This window comes from Mesoplodon bidens, assembly GCF_964165515.1.
Source record: "Mesoplodon bidens genome assembly, chromosome: 7".
NCBI lineage: Eukaryota > Metazoa > Chordata > Mammalia > Artiodactyla > Ziphiidae > Mesoplodon > Mesoplodon bidens.
Genome location: NC_138164.1, coordinates 114,150,992 through 114,169,448, shown reverse-complemented (window position 1 = coordinate 114,169,448; position 18,457 = coordinate 114,150,992). Strand labels below are relative to the sequence as shown.

Sequence of the window (18,457 nt, the reverse complement as noted above, 5' to 3'; positions counted from 1 at the left end):
CCGAGATGGTGCCTGCGCCTCCTGGGAGAATCCCCGCCGCAGCAGTGAGGCCAGAGCTCTTCCAGTGGTCGAAGGTGGAGCCACCCAGAAATGTGCCTGGGGGTCAGACACCCCCTGCCCCCTGCCAGGGCCCCGTCCGCTGCAGAGCCCAGCAGCCAGCCCAGGGTGGCCGGGCCCTTGCCTGCTCAGCTATGTAGAAGGTGTGGCTGTGGTTCTGGGGGTGGAACCAGCAGCAGCGGAAGGTCTCCCCCAGAATGGGGTTGTAGGGCTTCTTGATCCCCTGCAGGCAGTGAACAAAGAGGCTTGTGTGAGAAGCTGGGGGTGGGGCACAGATGCCAGTTGGGACGGGGTGTGGACCGAGGGACAACAAGAGCGGCTGCCTGCTGCCCACAGCCCCGGGCACCTGCAGGGAGGAGGTCTCTAGAAGGGATGTCTAGTTTCCCACCAGCATCTGGGAACAGCGCCCCACTCCTGCTCTGGGGAGACTATGCTTTACCCTTGGTTTACACTCCGGGGGGACGGCCTACGAGGTGCCCTGTCCACTTCTTGGCTCTGAGGGGCACATGAGACCCTAACCACATCAAGCTCTCCCCGGACCTCAGGGGAAGCCAGTGCACAGCCCACTTAAAACCCCCTGTGGCTTCTAATGACCTTTCAAGTTAAAGCCCAAATTCTCCAGCCCTGCTCTTTCAGTCACTTCCCTGGGTGGGAAGTCAGGGCTTGGTCTCCCATCTCTGAGGACCTGGGACCACTGTGGGGATGATCAGGATCCTTCAGGGTCACGCGGGGTAGGGGATGGCCTTGGACTCTGGGTGGCGTTGGGTGCCAGGGCGCAGGGCTGGGCTGTAGTTGCGCCCTCCCCGGTCAGTGCTTCTCACCTTGGGCTTCTTGTAGAAGCCGGACAAGTACCATTGCAGCACAAGCTTGATCCGGCTGTAGGCGTCCTCCTCCAGTGCAGCCCTGCAACGGGGTGGGGGATGCCCTCACTCCAGATCCGGGGACCTGGGCCGCCCTCTGCCCTTTCCCGGCTCCCTCTCTCCCTCCGTTTCAACCTCCATCCACTTGCTGAAAACCCAGGCCCCTCCCCAGCTGCCCAGCCCCCCAAAAGGAGGAGTTTCCCACCCTCCCCCACCACTCCGGGAAATCAGGTTTTCCACGGAACTGGAAAATGTCAGGGTGGCTCCAGTGCTGGGGCAGAGAGGGTGCTGCTGGCTTGAGGCCGGAAGGGTGCCGCCTCCAGGAAGCCCCCGGGATGCTCTCGCCCTCACCCGGCTCCTTCTGCGTGGGCTGCTGAGCCTGCAGCCCCCCTTCCAACCTCGGCCTTCTTCAGCCTGAGGGCGCCAATGCCAAGGCTCAGGTGCACAGAAGGTGCTGGGCTCAGCTGGGATGCTGGCCCTGACCGGACGTGGGGCTGCCCCGTCCTCCTTGTCCACCAGCTCCTCCCATGGAAGCCGGGCCCCTTGGAGGCAGGGGCTTCAGGGACAGTTTCCTGGGGACCCTTAGGACTCTCTGTGGGGCAGGCAGGGGCGGAGGGCGCCTGGGGGGTGTCTCTGGGCACCTCCCCGTCGCTCACCTGGAGAGCAGGTCGGCGTGGTAGTAGTAGTCGGAGAGCTTGTTGAGGAAGGAGCGGGGCTCCAGGATGAAGGTAGGCAGCACCACGCGGGACAGGTCCATGCCCGGCCGCAACTGCTTCAGCAGGACCCACATCAGACTCTTGTGCTCATCAGACACCGTCTCTACCTGCGATGCCTCGCCCAGCTGCCGGCAGAGGGACCGCGGTCAGGCTGCAGCCAGAGCCGGGTGGGGAGCCTGGAGGGGGCGGGATGGGGGGTAGGGCGGCCACGCGTACCCCCTGGCCAGGCCGCCACACCCAGCGGGCCTGTCCCAGCCCCACCTGAGCCCTGCATTTTCCAGCAGGCCCAGGGGGCAGCTGCTGGCCCAGGCCGGCTCCCGTCTGCCTCTGCCCCTGGTCAGCCTGGGCCCTCCCCGCGGTTGGTGCACATCCACCGTGGCTGCTGACACCTGTCTGTGGACTTTGCATGGTCTGTGCCGCGGCAGCAGGTGCCACGTGCTCGAGGAGACCTCCTCCTACCCCCCGCCCATCTTGTCTTCATGGGGTGACACAGGTGCTTCAGGCCTGCACCCCCTTCAGAAGGGGGTCTTCACTTGTCCAGGATCGCACGGCTAGAGGGGGCCGCCCTGGACCCCTCTTCTCTTCCCTGAGACGTCTAACCCTCACCGAGGCTCCAAACACGTGCCATAGAGAGACTGAGCCCCGGAGCTTTGGGCTTTGTCTGGGCAGGGGCCGAGGGGGCAGGGTAGGGGGCGCGGGGGGCTCCATCTCCCAGGCCACACCAACCAGCAGACCCTCAGGTGGGCAGAATGATCCCAGAAAGGAATCTAGCTGTCTGAAGACAGCTGGCTGGCGGGGCAGGTGCTCCCAGGCAGGGCTGTGCATCGGGGACCCTCCACTCTCGGGAAGTGCCATCAAGCCACAGCCCGGGCCAACGCCAAGCCCCTCTCCCCTCCCCACGGACCCCCATCCCCACCCCCCGGTCTATGGCTCCAGGGCCTCGGACCTGGGGTGTGGCTAGACTTGGCTGTGGATCCCCATCCCCTGACCCCCCAGGGAGGCAGCAGAATGGGGTGCCAGCAACCAGCCCTGCATCAGGGCCCATCACCACCCTGATGGGCCACCTTAGGCAGTCACTCTGCCTCTCTGTGTCTGCACAGCTGTGGCAGAGGCCTAGTGGCACTCGCTTGGACAGCTCGCCTGCCCCCAGAGGCAGAGGTCATATCTGACCCCCTTTAGGCTGTAGCTCCCTGGCTTTGATGTCCAGGCCAGCTTTGGGGCGCGCATGGCAGCTGCCACAGCTGGGAATCCCCTGCCCCCCCATCCCACCCGCACTCCCTCTAACCCTCTCCTTCTGGCTCCTGCCCCTGCTCTCCAGCAAAAGTGCCCCGGTGAAGGCCACCCCCCCACCCCGGTGTCACCCTGTCTCTCCTCCAGCTCCCAGCACAGCTGCCTCTGAGACCACCCCTCCCCTCCCTGCCACGCCTCCCAGGGTTCCTCTGCGGAGCCCTGTCTGTGCTCAGTCTCTGAAGGCTGGGGTGCCTGGGCCCCTGGGCCCCTTGCGCTACCCACCCAAGCCCTATGTCTAGATGCTCCCCTGAGCCCCAGACCCTCCCGTGCAGCAGCGTCTCCCCTGCACATCCAAGCCTGGGACACAGCCAAGTCCCACCCCCAGCCACCAGCTCTTTCTTCCAGAGCGCCCGTCTCACGGGTGGCATCGCCGTCAGGCTGGGTCCTGCCCGTCTGCCTCTGGACACGCCCTGAACCCCTTCTCCCTTCCCCACCCCGACCCGGGTCCAGGGCGCCGTCAGCTTTGTCCAGACAACAGCTCCTCCTTAGGTCCCAGGCTCCACCTCTGCCCCTTGACCTCCTGAAGGTCTCACCTGGACCCCGGCAGGCCACCACCTGAACTTCCCCTGTGGCCCTCCCTACACCCTCACCAGAGCCCCGCGGCCCTCCCGGCTCTCCCTGAGTCCCGGCCATCCTGGCCTTCCCGTGCCCCTGGCCCTCTGGGTGTAGCAGGCCCTGCGGGCTCTCCCTGAGGGGACGGCCAGGCGTCGCCTCCATCGCTTCAGGGATGCGGGGTGGGTGCTGGGGGGCGCCCGAGCTCCAGGCAGGGCGGGCTCTCACCTCCCCCAGGTCCTCGTGTTCCTGTACCACGTACGTGGTCCCTCTGCGCGCGGGGCGCCCCGGGGCCTCCGGCTGCTCGCTCCCGCTCTCGGCCTTCCGCCTGCCTTCCTGGGTCTCCTTATCCGAGTCCTCGGCGTTCTCTCTCTCTGACTTGTCTGAGAAAGCATCGTTCTCCAGGGAGGACCCGTTCAGTCTGGAAGGTGGACAGCGCCCGTGGGTCACTGGTCACAGGTGAGGCCCAGGCACGCCCACCTCTGGGCACACCCCCCAGTACCCTCACCCGGGGCACCCCTCGCTGCCGGGCGCCTCAGCCCCATCCCTGTGTTGAAAAGCCTCAGCGATGGGCATTTGACACTATAAGTCCCAGTTCACAGGTGAACACCCTGAGGCTCCCCGGTCCACTTTGAGGGGTGGAGGCCTGCCTCCTGGCCTGGGGTTTGGGCAGCCAGACCTCGGCGGCATTTGCCCCCCATCTCCTCCCCACGTACGAGGAGACCCCGTGCGGTGGTGCCAAGGAGAGCCTGGGCCCAGGAGTCCCCAGCAGGCTCCCGGGAGGGGCTGGTCCCTGCCCGCCACGCCCCTGCTCACGGGAACAGGTCCTGGTCGTGGACGGTGGCCGAGGGGGGCAGCCCGCAGAGCGAGGAGGGTGATGCGTCTGGCGAGGACCCGGGCTCCCCGTCGCGGCCCTGCCTACATGTGCTGAGTCGCAGGAGGCTGGAGCAGCGCAGTGCCAGCTCCAGGGCGTCCAGCCAGCAGCGGCCTGTAGTGGTGGTGGTGGGGGGTCAGGGGCGATGAGCAGCCCCCAGCTGGGGAGGCACCCACTGCACACTGGGGAGCCCCCTTCTCCTCTGCCAGGGAGCCTGCCCGCCCCCATCCCTCCGTTCCTCAACAAGGAGCCCCCCACCGGACCCCCCACTCCCAGCACACTGTCAGTCACCTACGTCACAGACAAGGGCTAAGGCCAGGATGGGTAAGTGACCCCCTCAAGGTCATACGCGTAGCAAGCTCAGGCCACTCTGCACCCAGAGGCCTTGCGAGCTCCCACCTATGGCGTCAGGGCGAGGGCCCTCCCTGATGGAAACTGGCCCCCACAGGTCAGGGCAGGAGGGGGTCTCTGCGTTGAGGGCTTTCCTGGCCCGGAGCACAGGGCAGGAGGGCGGCTGGCAGGCTGGGAAAGGGGCTGCTGAGCCAAGGCCGCAGAGAGGCAGTCCCTGGTGCTGGAACAGCTCCGAGAGGAGGGGAGGGCCAGGCGGGCGGGGAGTCAGGGTGGGGTGGACAGAGGCAGCCGCCTCCAGCCCCCAGCCCTTGTCCTCAGCCCCCTGCAGCCCTTCTGGTAGAGGCTGCCCGCGGGCTGGACCTGGGATCAAAGGACCTTGAACTCGGTTCTTTCCTTCTCCAAGCCTTCAAAGTGTCATCCTCTTGGAGACAGAGAGTTTCCTTCCCTAACTCTCTGTGGTGCATCCCTGGGGCCTGGCGTTGGGAGGGGCGCGCTGGGGACCGCGGAGGAGGGGCTTGCAGGGATGGTGGCTCCTGGTTCTCAGGAGGACACCCGGCTTCCTGGGGGGGTTTCACTGCAGGCTTGGTTGGATACCAACCTTCCAACTTTCAGCCAGGGCTGAAAGGTCATGGCGGTGGAAGGTGGGGAGCTCATGGGAGCAGAACCCGCAGGCGAGAGCTGGGAAACCCACGCCTGCTGAGTGGGGCCTGGGCCCTGACGTGCGATTTTTGTGGTTGCCACAAGGGACTAGACATCCTGAATAGCATGCATCCTTCGAGCCCATTCCTCCTCCTCCTCCAGGAAGCCCACCCTGATACCCACAGGGGCTGACCATGGCCCCCGACCCCATCAGGGACTCAGCTCCTGCTTCAGCCCAGTCGGCCTTGTCTGCTGGTTTGCTGGTGTTCTCCCGCACTAGATTGCAGGCTCCATGGGAGCACTAGCTGCCCAGCCCATCCCAGGGCCCACGAAGAGCCTGGCACCGAGTGGGGGGCTGGGGAAATGAGGGTGGCATTCAAGGGACTCAGGACGGCCGCCTGGAGCGTGGATGCGGCGTCTGGCCACCAGGGGGTGGTGTAGCACCGTAGGGACGGCCGCCTGCCCCAGACTCCCGGCCAGGAGGGCCGGAGCCCAGTGGTCAGGCCAGGCTGCTTCGGGCAGGGCCTTGCCTGCCCTGGACCGCTGGTGGGGTGGGAGTCTTACACCAGATCCCTGGGAGGCGCCGGCCCTCAGGGCTCGGCGATGGGGCGGTGGGTGTGTGTGGGCAGCCGCGTTTACTCGGGGAAGCCACTAGAGGGCGCTCCAAACACGTGCGCTGATTTGGGAACCTGGCTTCGTCCCCGGCTCCAGCACTTTCTCACCTGCAGTTCACCCAACCTGTCTCCGCATGTGTCAGACGTGGACGGTAACAGTAGCATCTGCTGATTCAGTGGTGCCTGGCACGTGGTTGGCACCCAGTAACTGTTATCTGGTTGCTTTTAAATAAGGTCATCAGATTCGCATAGCAACTGGGGAGATAGTGCTACTGTTCATCTTTTGCCCACGGGGAAGACTGAGGCTCCAGAGAGGGGGCTGGTGAATGGCGGGCTCGTCCCCTGACACCAGGCTGACTCCTTGGATGGCGGTGGAGGGGTCCGAACCGGGGTCCCATACACCCAGCCTAAATCCCGCCCAAGGGGAGGGGTGCTTCAGGTGGGGTCACCGTGGAGACCAGCAGGGCAGGCAGGTACTCACCGTCTGACTCGGAGGCGGCCCTGAAGATCAGGTAGCTGCTGGGGAGGGGCTGTGTGATGGAGCCCACGCTCTCACCTTTGGGGCCCTGGAGAGGCAGAGAGCCGGCGTCACCCGAGGGATGGGCCGGGGATGGGTGGAAACACAGGTCGTGCGGTCATGTGGACCCACACTCAGACAGGCGTGGACGCTTCCGGGGCCTCAGGACCCCTAGGCAGGGTCAGGCACCTGGCCACGCAGACGTGGCAGGCAGCAAGAGAGATGAACGGGTGGGGTGCTCGGTCCCCCTTCTTAGCTGGTGGTCCCACCCTTGGCTTTCCAGCTCTGAGCCCCCCACTTTAGGGTGGCCAGAATCAGCACATGCAGATCCAGGACACCCAGTTAAATCTGAATCTCAGAAAAATTACATATATAGTATAAGTACACCCCATGAAATACTGGGGACATAGTTTTTTTTTTTTTCTTAGATTCCATATATATGTGTTAGCATACAGTATTTGTTTTTCTCTTTCTGACTTACTTCACTCTGTATGATAGTCTCTAGGTCCATCCACCTCACTACAAATAACTCAATTTCGTTCCTTTTTGGGACATACTTATCCTAAATAAACTTTTTTTTAAAAAAGATTTATTTATTATTTATTTATTTTAATTTATTTTTGGTTGCGTCGGGTCTTAGTTGTGGCATGCAGGATCTTCGTTGAGTTGTGCGGGATCTTTCATTGCAGCGCGCGGGCTTCTCTCTAGCTGTGGCATGTGGGTTTTCTCTTCTCTAGTTGTGGCGCACAGGCTCCAGAGCGTGTGGGCTCTGTAGTTGTGGCGTGCAGGCTCCAGGGTGCATGGGCTCTGTAGTTTGCGGCATGGGGGCTCTCTAGTTGAGGCACGTGAGCTCAGTAGTTGTGGCGCGCGGGCTTGGTTGCCCTGCGGCATGGGGGATCTTAGTTCCCCGACCAGGGATTCAACCCGTGTCCCCTGCATTGGAAGGCGGATTCTTTACCACTGGACCACCAGGAAAGTCCCTAAAAAAACTTTTTGATCTTCCTCTGAAATCCAAATTTAACTGGATATTCAGGATTTCACTTGGCAACCTGACCCCCTTTGGTCCTGGGCTGGGCGGCCCCCAGGTTATGAGGGTGAGGTCTGGGTTCAGAGCAGCTGCCCTCACATGGCCGTGTCCCTCAGCCTCTGGACACGGCTCGAGGTGTGATCTCATCCCATGGGGCCCCCAGGCCCTGAGCGCCCCCAACCTCCGCATGTGTTCCACATAGAAGGCCAGTGACCATATCTGATCCCCTGGCCACTGAGTGACTTAACCCTTGGAACTGTCAGCCCATTTCTGGACTCCGTGCCGCTGGGGCCCCAGGATAAGCCTCCTGACTGCCCGTCTGTGCTCTTCTCCCACACAGCCACCTGCCCCCGGGGGCTCTCTCCTTGCCTGGCCCTCCCGAGCCCCAGGGCTCGCACTGCGGTACCTTCACGGCCCAGACAGACTGGTCCAGTGGGTGGAAGAGCTTGAAGCAGAAGCCGTCCTTCTTCGAGGGCCTCTCAATGAGCTCGCAGCAGTGCAGCAGGACCGTGCCCACCCACTGGCCCACCTTGGGCGTCTTGTAGATGAGCAGCACTCCCGGCTTCAGCACGCACCACAGTTTGGTCCAACTCTTCAGGGTTCCGCGGATCTGGGGGGAGAGGCACTGCCGTCCATGCCTGCCCGGGACCCAGGGGCATCTGGACGGCTGGGGGAGGGGCAGATACACAGGGCTTTGGGCTCTGGGCAGAGTTCTCTTTTAGGATTTAACGGGAACTCTGAATGATGGTGAATCCAAAGGAAGATGCCGTAGCCAGATTTACTGGTGAAGGCCACGGAGCTCAAGTTCAAGGCCCTGCCAGGGCCCTGGGGGGAACTGGCAATCGGATGTGACTATTGCAATTGTCAACTTTGTGATTTTGAAACCTGTGATCATTTCTTTTCTCATTCTAAATATTCACTTTTGTACTTAATTTTTTATTCATAATTTTGTGGAGCAGAAAAAAGGAGCCACACGGGCCCAGGGCTCTGTAGACGCCCAGGCTCCCTGGTCCCCTTGTCTCCTCTGCCCCTCGTGGCAGCCCCGGGATTCGGCAGCTTTACCCTCTCTGTACAGAGGGACAAACCGAAGCTTGGGAGCTGAGGGAATCTCTCACTGCCTCAGTGAGGTCTGAACACAGGCCTCTGACCCCAACCCTGGTCCTTTCTTCCAAAGCCCAAGTTTCACCTCCCTCCTATATCCCAGCAGGGGGCTCTATGGGCACTCTGGGACCCCCGGCAGCAGGTCAGGGCCCCCCACCTTAATTAGAAATAGGGTTTCTGCAGATGTGACCAAGTGAAGATGAGGCTGCACTGGAGCAGGGTGGGCCCTGGTCCAATGACCGTGTCCTTATAAGAGGAGGAGAGGACACACAGACACAGGAAGAGGCCAGGTGACCACAGAGGCAGAGGCTGGGGGGACGCGGCCACAAGTCCAGGGATGTCCGGGTTCCCCAGAAGCTGGGAGAGGCAGGAAGAACCCTCCTTTAGAGCCTTGAGAAGGAGCCTGGCCTTGCCAGGACCTTGATTTTGGACTTTGGCCTCTGGACCTGGGAATCATCTTTGGTTGTTATGAGCCACCAGCTTGTGGTCATTTGTCAGGGCAGCCCCAGGACACATACAATTTGCAGCAGCCAGCATGCCTAACTGTCTCCCGAGTGTCTGGTGACCCTGCACTGTCCCTGGGGGAGGCCTCCCGAGGGAGCCTGGCCAATGCTGGAACGCACACGTGCTCACCTTCAGGCTGTCGGCCATGATGACTACGCTGGGGTCTGTCAGGGCGCTGAGCAGCTGCTTGGTGGCGCGCTTCTTCTCCTGGCGGTAGCTCTCCTTCTGTGCCTGGGCCCAGGGCACCCGCAGGTGGGTCAGGGGAGAAGGCCCTGGGCTGGCCCTCCCCGGGGGGCCTTCTACTCGCGAGGGCCTCCACCGTCTAGCCAGGGGACGAAGAGGGGGGCAGGGAGAGGACAGGAAGAGGGGGTGTGGAGGTGGCCAGGGTGCAGTCTGTCCCCCTCCCTTTGGCAGGCTGGGGTGGAGGTGTGGCCTCACTGGCTGGGGTGCCCATTCATCCAACAAACGACGACACACCGTGCCCCCTCCCCAGGCCTGGGCCCACCTTGAGAGCTTCCTTCTTGGTGACCTTGGCTGTCGGGGACACACATTCCCTGTCGGACCCATTGCACAGCCTGTATTCTGCCTGCAAGAGAGACTCAAGTTGCTGGAGGGAGGGGAGAAGAGGGCAGGTGTTCGGCGGTGAAGGGTGGTGCTGGGGCGCAGGAAGCAGGAGGTGGGAGAAAGGCATCCCTCCCCCTCCCTGCCCCAGGGGGGATGAACAGGTCTCAGGGGGTGGGCACGTGAACACGAGCTGGGGTGGGTCACCGGGGGCGTGTCTGCGGCGGACCCCCTCCCTGGGGGCCTGCACTGGGCACATGGCAATGACCCTCCCCGTGGCGCCCAGGAGGCATTCATCTTAGCCACCACCTGGCACCCATCCTCTGGTCAGGGAGGGCGCACGTGTGCAGTGGGGACCCCCCATCCCAAGTGCCCTGACAGCAGCTGCTGGGTGGGTAACGCCCAGGCCCTCTCCCGAGCCCCTGACGCTTGCAGGGAGGAGGCGCAGCCGGCCAGGCCCACCGGGCAGCTGCATCCAGGGATCTGGGAGCGGATGGGGCCTCGGTCCTTTAACAGACGGGGAAATGGCAGCCGGGGTTGGGGAGTGGGGAGAAAAAGCCAGGACTAAAGGCTACGGGCCTGCTTCTGTGGAGCTTGTGAGCCCAGAATAGGGTTTACAGTTGGTTTGTTTGTTTTGGCCATGCTGCGCGGCTTGTGGGATCTTAGTTCCCGGACCAGGGATTGAACCCATGCCCCCTGCAGTGGAAGCCCAGAGTCCTAACCACTGGACCACCAAGGAAGTCCCGGGTTTTACATTTTTAAGGGGATGGGGGAAAAAAAATCAACGTGAGATGTGAAAATGATGAAATTCAGATTTCCGCATCCACCGATCAGGTTATCGTGGCCACCGGACGCGCCCATTGTTGGCCTGCTGTCGTGGCTGCATTGGCTCTAACGGCCGCGGCAAGCTCTTGCGACAGAGCTCGTGTGGCCGCCGAGCTTAAAACGTTCCCTTTCTGGTCCTTTGCAGAAATTTGCCTACCCTGCTCGTCCTGTGGGCTGAGTGCCTCCACCCCGGGCCTCCAGGCAAGGGAGGGAGGCCCAGAGGACCAGAGGCCAATGGCCCTCGGCTCCCTCCCTGACGAGGTGAGCAGCCCTGGCAACGCTCTTGACCGCTCCGCCACTGCTAGGTCCTCTCAGGTCTTTACTGCCTTTGCTCACCTACTTCTCACGACCACCCAGGAGGCGGGCCCAGTGACTACCCCCATCCGATGGATGAGTAAACTGAGGCACAGAGCGGTGCAGTGACCCCTGAGGCTGCAGAGCCAGGGGCAGGGCCACGGCTGGAACCCTCCCGGGGACCGGCTGTCCCCACGGCACTACATGCCAGGCATGGCCTCGGGTGCTGGGGTTAGAACAGAGCGACAGGCCACCCCCAGGGAACAGGGGGTGGGAGAGGGGGTTGGAGAGCACGTGTGTGCACGGGAACCACCGCAGCTTCGGTCATTCTTACTACCCACGCCCTGCAGGTGAGGAGGCTGTGGCCCAGAGAGGCTCAGAACCTGCCAGAGGTCACACAGCTCGCGAGGGGTCGAGCTGGGGCTGCACTCGGGCAGTCTCACTCTGAGTGCACTCTCTGAGACACGTGAGGACATTCGGGATGCCAGGAAGACAGGGACGTGGGACGAGGCGCCTGGGGGACTCTGCTCTAGAAGCACCCTCTGTGTTGAAGCAGGAGTGGTGAGACAGAGCCGAGTGACAGGCCTGTGGGGGCTGGGCTGACCCTCCAGCTCCTGGGGAGCTGGGAGTCTCGTGCCTGGTGCCCCAGCTTCCTTAGCACGTGCTGTTCCCCCAGCCTGAATGCTCTTCCCAGCTGCTGAGCAACCGCTGCTCCTTCCTCAGGCCCCGCCGAGCTGCTTCCCTGGGGGGAAGACGGCTCTGCCCACCCTGCTGGCATCAGACCCTGATGACACCAGCCACCCCTGGCTGGCTGAGCATCTCCTGCAATTACAGCCACACAGACGTTTCTGCTTACTGTCAAGAGCTCCACTGGGCTTGGCTTCATCCCAGCATCCCCTTGGCACCAGCAGCTGGGAGCTCGGTAAGCATCTTGGATGAATGGATGAATGAAGGAATGAGTGAGTGAACCCTCTGCCAATTCCCTGCCGCCCAGCTTTCCACCAGATGCGGCTGAAAGGAGCTTGTTTGGGGCAACAGAGGAAGAGAGAGGTGCGATTGGGGACAGCGGGGCGGGGGGGTGGACGGGATGGGGCGTCTGTGCCCTGCGACCCTCTGCTCCTGGGCCCCCCAAGGCCCACTGGGCCGGGTCACTGCAGACACTGCCCCTACTCCTCCATCCTAGAGCCATGCTAGGGACCCCACCCAGGCCCACCAGACCCTCCTGCTCGTTCCCGAGGGCCACTGAACCTCAAGGCACAGCAGGGCGATAATGCAGTACCCCCAGGAGTGAGACACACTGCTCAGAACCATGAACGCGGGAGTCTGACCAAAAACGTAAAAATTCCTTTAAAAAAGTGATTTAGGGGGCTTCCCTGGTGGCGCAGTGGTTGAGGGTCCGCCTGCCGATGCAGGGGACACGGGTTCGTGCCCCGGTCCAGGAAGATCCCACATGCCGTGGAGCAGCTGGGCCCGTGAGCCATGGCCGCTGAGCCTGCGCGTCCGGAGCCTGTGCTCCGCAACGGGAGGGGCCACAACAGTGAGAGGCCCGCGTACCGCAAAAAAAAAAAAAAAAAAAAAAAAAAAACCACAGTGAGACATCACTTCACACCTACTGGGTTTAAAAAAGAACAGAAACAAGTGTTGTTGAGGATGTGAGAAACGGGAACCCTTACTCTTTGCCAGTGGGGCTGTAAAGTAAAACGGGCAGCCACTGTGGAAAACAGTTCAGCACTTCCCCCAAAAGTTAACTATAGAATTTTCTAGAATTCCATCTTGCCACAGAGTTACCACGATGGCCCAGCAATTCCACTCTGAGATATAAACCCAAACAACTGAAAACAGGGACTCAGATACTTGTACACGCATGTTCGTAGCAGCTCTGTTCCCAACAGCGGAAAAGTGGAAACGGCCCAAATGCCCCCCCACTGATGAGTGGACAAGCCGACTGTGGTCCATCCATCCAGGGGCACTGACACCTGCCACAGCCTGGATGGGGCTCAGGGAGAGAAGCCCGGCACAAAACCCCACACATGCATGGCTCCATTGATATGAAATCTCCAGAATAGGCAAATCCGTAGAGAGGGAAAGCACAGTGCTGGCTGCAGGGATGACTGCTAAGAGGGCGTCTGCTTGGGGTCATGGAAACCAGACAGAGGTGGTGGCTGCACAATATTGTGAATGCACTCAATGTCACTGAATTGTTCATCAAAAATGGTTAATTTTGTGTTATTTGAATTTTATCTCATGGAAAAACTATATAATATGTATACACATATGTGTGTGTATATACATAAAGAACTGCTTGTATATTACATATCTGATATGTTACTATACGTGATATTACACTGTATTATGCTATATTATATTGTCTATGATATCTAATATTAATATATTAAACACTTTATATTTATCATATATATATTAGAGTTTGTATCTTTCCCCAAGCTGTGCCTTTTAGAACAGTCTCAAGTCGCTCTTAACAGTCTGGGGGGTGGGTTTCCCTGGTGGCACAGTGGTTAAGAAACCGCCTGCCAGTGTAGAGGACACGGGTTCGAGCCCTGGTCTGGGAAGATCCCACATGCCGCGGAGCAACTAAGCCCGTGCGCCGCAACTACTGAAGCCCGCGCACCTAGAGCCCGTGCTCCACGACAAGAGAAGCCACTGCAGTGAGAAGCCCACGCACCTCAATGAAAAGTAGCCCCTGCTCGCCACAACCAGAGAAAGCCCACTTGCTGCAACAAAGACCCAACGCAGCCAAAAATAAATACATTTAAAAAAATTGTTAAAAAAAAAAAAGAACCTGGGGTGTCCAGAGCTGTCCTTTCTTTCCTCCCTCAGCCTCTGACATGTTCTAGACTTTACTTGTTTTGTCTGGTGCCTGTCTTCCCTCTAGAGCATAAGCTCCAGGAGAGAGGGACTTTGTTTTATCCAACGACTCCATCCCCAGCACCTACAGCGGTGTGGGCCTTGCCCAGAGAGGATGCCCAGACATCATTTCTGAATGGGTGAAATCTGAAATTTGAACCGAGTGTTCCTGATAACATTTGATGTGGTTTTATTGGGTTTAATGTTTTATTGGGTTGTAGAAGGAAGAACCATGTTTTCATGAAATAAATCTGTCTAAAAAAAATAAATGTGTCCGTAGACAGATGACTGGATAAACAAAGTATGGTCCAGCCACACAATGGAATATTATTCAGCCTTAAAAAGGAAGAAAATTCTGACCCAGCTACAACCTGGATGAACATGAGGACATTATAGTAAGTGAAACAAGCCAGACACAGAAGGACAAATAATATGTGATTCCACTCATAGGAGGTCCCTAGAGTCATCCCATTGATAGAGACAGAAAGTAGGACGGTGGGGCCCAGAGCTGGGGAAGGGGTGGGAAGTGAGCGTTTAATGGGGACAGATTGTCAGTTTTATAAGATGAAAAAGTTCTCGGGATGGATGGTGGTGATGGTGACATAATAATGTGAATGTACTCAAACTGTAGACTTAAAAATGGTTAGGATGGTAAATTTTGTTATGTGTATTTTACTGTAATCTAAAAAAAAATTTTAATTGAAAAAATTCCACACACACAAATGCAGGCGCTCCAACTGCACTCCCAGCAGCCGGAAGCCCTGGGGACCGAGGGGGGGAAACGCTGGCTGAGGGGGGACCCACGAAAGGGCTGGTTTCTTCCTGGCCGGAAGTGGACACAGGGAAGACCATGAGGACCACCACACACTCCTTGTTTGACAGAGGAGGGCGTGGGGTCCCAGAGGAGCCAGGCAGTTGTCACTCTGGGTCTCACGGGGCAGCCAGGGTGAGGAGAACTAGCCTCTGTGTGCCCCCAGCCCCCAAGTCGCACCGCCAGAACAGGGGCCTCCAATCTGGGCCTGTGGCTTCCCTGGCCTGAGGCCCTCAGGGGAAGGAAGGGCGTGTCTACAACCCAGCACCTGTGCCTGGGGCCCCACACCCTCCCTGGACCAGAGCTTCTGCTTGGAGGTGCACGGCTGGGCCCCAGCTGAGAGGCGCTGGGCTGGGGAGCACGTGGGATGTGTGTGTGTGTGTATCTGTGTGTGCATCTGTGTGTGTATCTGTGTGTATATGTGTGCATCTGTGTGTATGTGTATCTGTGTATGTGTATATGTGTGTGCATCTGTGTGTATGTGCATCTCTCTGTGTTATGCGTGTGTCCATGTATGTGTGTGCATCTGTGTGTACATGTATGTTGTGCATCTGTGTGTGTATCTGTGTATGTGTGCATGTGCATCTCTGTGTGTTATGCATGTGTCCATGTATGTGTGTGCATGTATGTTGTGCATCTGTGTATCTGTATGTGCATTTGTGTGTATCTGTGTGTGTATAGCTGTGTGCATCTGTGTGCATCTGTGCGTATATGTGTGCATCTGTGTGTATGTGTATCTGTGTATGTGTATCTGTGTGTGCATGTGCATCTCTGTGTGTTATGCGTGTGTCCATGTATGTGTGTGCATCTGTGTGTGCATGTATGTTGTGCATCTGTGTGTATCTGTGTATCTGTATATCTGTATGTGCATTTGTGTGTGTATAGCTGTGTGCATCTGTGTGTGTGTATCTGTGTGTATCTGTGTATCTGTATGTGTATTTGTGTGTGTGTACAGCTGTGTGCATCTGTGTGTGTAACTGTGTATGTATGTGTGCCTCTGTGTGTATCTGTATGTGCATTTATGTGTGTGTGTATCTGTATCTCTGTGTATGTGCATTTGTGTGTATCTATGTGTGTATGTGTATCTGAGTATGTGTATCTGTGTGTGTCTGTATGTGCATTTGTGTGTGTCTGTGCATTTGTGTTGTGTATCTATGGGTGTATGTGTATCTGTGTATGTGTACCTGTGTGTGTCTGTATGTGCATTTGTGTGTGTGTACATCTGTGTGTGTCTGTGCATTTGTGTTGTGTATCTATGTGTGTATGTGTATCTGTGTATGTGTACCTGTGTGTGTGTCTGTACGTGCATTTGTGTGTGTGTGTACATCTGTGTGTATGTATATCTGTGTGTGTATCTGTATGTGCATTTGTGTGTCTGCATGTGCATTTGTGTGTGTATCTATGTGTGTATGTGTATCTGTGTATGTGTATCTGTCTGTGCATTTGTGTGTATCTGTGTGTGTCTGTATGTGCATTTGAATCTGTGTATGTGTATCTGTGTGTGTATGTATATCTGTGTATCTGTATGTGCATTTGTGTGTGTATCTATGTGTATGTGTATCTGTGTGTGTGTCTGTGTGTGCATTTGTGTGTATCTGTGTATGTGTATCTGTGTGTGTATGTATATCTGTGTATCTGTATGTGCATTTGTATGTGTATCTGTGTGTGCGCGTGCCCTTTCCCCGAACTCAGCGTTGCCCTGGAGAGGGTGCACGGATGGAGGGCACAGCACAGACAAAGGCAGAGGGAGGATGCGCTCATACCTGGGTGGGTTCCCTACGACAGAAGAGCCCAGGGCCTCCTTTTACCATGATTTTCTGTCCCTGAGGCCCCCTGGCAGCCCCAGCCTTCTCCGGGCCCTGCATCCCCGACCTGTGTTACTCAAGAAGGTGGCTTTGATAAACAACTCACAAGCTCTGTGACTCCGTCCCTGGCTCCAGCAGCCTCCCTGATTCAGAGCCAAGGGCTGGGAATGGTGGGTTCGGCCGGCGGGCCTGCTGTCCCCTCCCTCCAGCCACTTCCCATCGTCCCCAGGGCAGGCTCCCTGCCTTGGGTCCTCCCACAGCCGGGCTCCTACCGGTGGCACCTTCGTGGCAGAGCCTGGGGTCGGGGGCCCTTCATCCCTGGGCGGCGATGGGCTGTTGGGCTCCATGTCCTTCCCTGCAAGAGAGTGGCCGGCATGAGGACCGGGGCATGGCTGCCGGGCAGCCCCTCCGCCGCTGCCCAGTGTGTGGCAGGCGAGGCAGGGCACCGGCACGGGTGGCCTGGGTGGGGCAGGAAGCCAGCCCAGGCGGTGGCTGCGGGACCAGAGAGCTAACCAGCACCAGCCAGTGTCATGAGGGGGTGTCACCGCTGGGAGAAGCCCGGGTGCCCTGGGCGCGGCTGTGGCACACCCTCTGGGGTCTGTAGGACAGGCCCCCTGTTTTCAGTTCAGGGTACCCAGACCTCGCCTGGCCTCCCCCCACGCCCCAAATCCGCTGGCTGGAATTCTATTGCTCCCCAGTGCTGGGCTCTCGGAGGGAGGTGGCCGGACACTCTCCCCACGCCCCTCCCGGCAGGCTTCCTCTCCAGCTTGCTTGAGGGGAGGGAGGGGGGCGTGAGGTGTCTGGATTCGATCCTGTGGGGAGCGGCTGCCCGGGCCCAGCTCCATTTTTTTTTTTTTTTTACATCTTTATTGGAGTATAATTGCTTTACAATGGTGTGTTAGTTTCTGCTTTATAACAAAGTGAATCAGTTATACATATACACATGTTCCCATATCTCTTCCCTCTTGCGTCTCCCTCCCACCCTCCCTATCCCACCCCTCTAGGTGGTCACAAAGCACCGAGCTGATCTCCCTGTGATCTCCCTGTGCTATGCGGCTGCTTCCCACTAGCTATCTGTTTTACAGTTGGTAGTGTATATATGTCCATGCCACTCTCTCACTTTGTCCCAGCTTACCCTTCCCCCTCCCCGTGTTCTCAAGTCCATTCTCTATGTCTGTGTCTTTATTCCTGTCCTGCCCCTAGGTTCTTCAGAACCTTTTTTTTTTTTTTTTTAGATTCCATATAGCTCCATTTGTTTTGAAGCGGGTTTCTAAAGCTCAGGTTCACGGGCAGGAAGAAGAGGGAAATGGTCTCAGAGAAGGCCTGAGGCCGCCTGACGGCCACTCCCGCCCGCTCCCTGGGGCTGGTGGTTTATTGCCAGGTCCCTGCAGGAAGTGGAGAAGCAATGACTAGGGGTGAACCATCCTGACCGGGAGGCACCAGGGGCTGGGGTGTGAGCACAGCAAGGCCAACGCCCTCCCTCCCCAACCCGGACAGCACAGAGAGGGAAAGGGACCTGCCCGAGGCCACACAGCTGGGCTTCGCAGCCGAGGAGGGCCCAGGCTCGGCAGCTGTCCCCACCCATGGCCCACGTGCCAGGTGACTGGGTTCCCGTGTGGATGCTGACCTGGACCCAGAGGGTCGAGCTCATTCTCTCCACCCAAGAGCAGGTTGCGGCTGAGTTTCCGGGGGTCGACTTTCTGAGGGGTGGAGGAGGGCGGACACAGTGAGAAGCGTCGTCGCAGAAAGGCCTCCTCCTTCATGGCGTGGGCGCTGGGGGGCTTCTGGAAGGAAGGAGGGGAGAGCACTGGTCACGCCTCACGCTGAGGCTGGGGCAGCCTGGGGCCTGGAGGTGGGCATCCTCCACCCGCCCCAGCAAGGGGACCAGAGACCCGCCAGAGAGCCAGGGCCGAGTGGCTGGGGCCACTGTGTCTTACAGTCAGGTCCCCACTCAGGGGACATCTCAGAAATGGGATGAGGGCCCGAGGGGCCTGCGGGTCACCCAGGGAAGGCTGCACGGCCAAGCTCAGGCTTTCCAGGGCCCATGTCAGAAGCCAGGCCCGGACCAGCCCCGCTGGAAGTTTGGCTGTCACAGCTGTGGCAGGACCCCCTGCCCCCCAGGCCCGGCACTAAGTCGGCTCTGTAGGACCCTGGACGCGGTGAAGTGGAGCTGAGGCGGGCCCCTGACCCATGC

At 59.1% G+C, this 18,457-nt stretch overlaps 1 protein-coding gene across 6 annotated transcripts in view; it reads right to left on the bottom strand.

The window, feature by feature from the left end:
- The window catches only part of OSBPL5 (oxysterol binding protein like 5), a 68,218-nt gene that overhangs the window by 12,425 nt on the left and 37,336 nt on the right, over window positions 1-18,457 (bottom strand). The window contains exons 2-12 of one of the 6 annotated variants that reach the window (XM_081238703.1): window positions 17,891-18,047; window positions 16,536-16,618; window positions 9,608-9,688; window positions 9,232-9,333; window positions 7,904-8,107; window positions 6,435-6,519; window positions 4,292-4,463; window positions 3,704-3,896; window positions 1,574-1,758; window positions 879-960; window positions 182-280 (exon numbers count right to left, since the gene is read on the bottom strand). In XM_081238703.1, the coding sequence (XP_081094829.1) occupies window positions 182-280; window positions 879-960; window positions 1,574-1,758; window positions 3,704-3,896; window positions 4,292-4,463; window positions 6,435-6,519; window positions 7,904-8,107; window positions 9,232-9,333; window positions 9,608-9,688; window positions 16,536-16,618; window positions 17,891-18,026 (1,422 nt within the window). In that variant the 5' untranslated portion in view covers window positions 18,027-18,047. Of the gene's footprint in view, window positions 1-181; window positions 281-878; window positions 961-1,573; window positions 1,759-3,703; window positions 3,897-4,291; window positions 4,464-6,434; window positions 6,520-7,903; window positions 8,108-9,231; window positions 9,425-9,607; window positions 9,689-11,638; window positions 11,713-16,535; window positions 16,619-17,890; window positions 18,048-18,457 lie in introns of those variants that run through there. The other 5 variants (XM_081238698.1, XM_081238699.1, XM_081238700.1 and 2 more) reach the window with 5 other exon arrangements.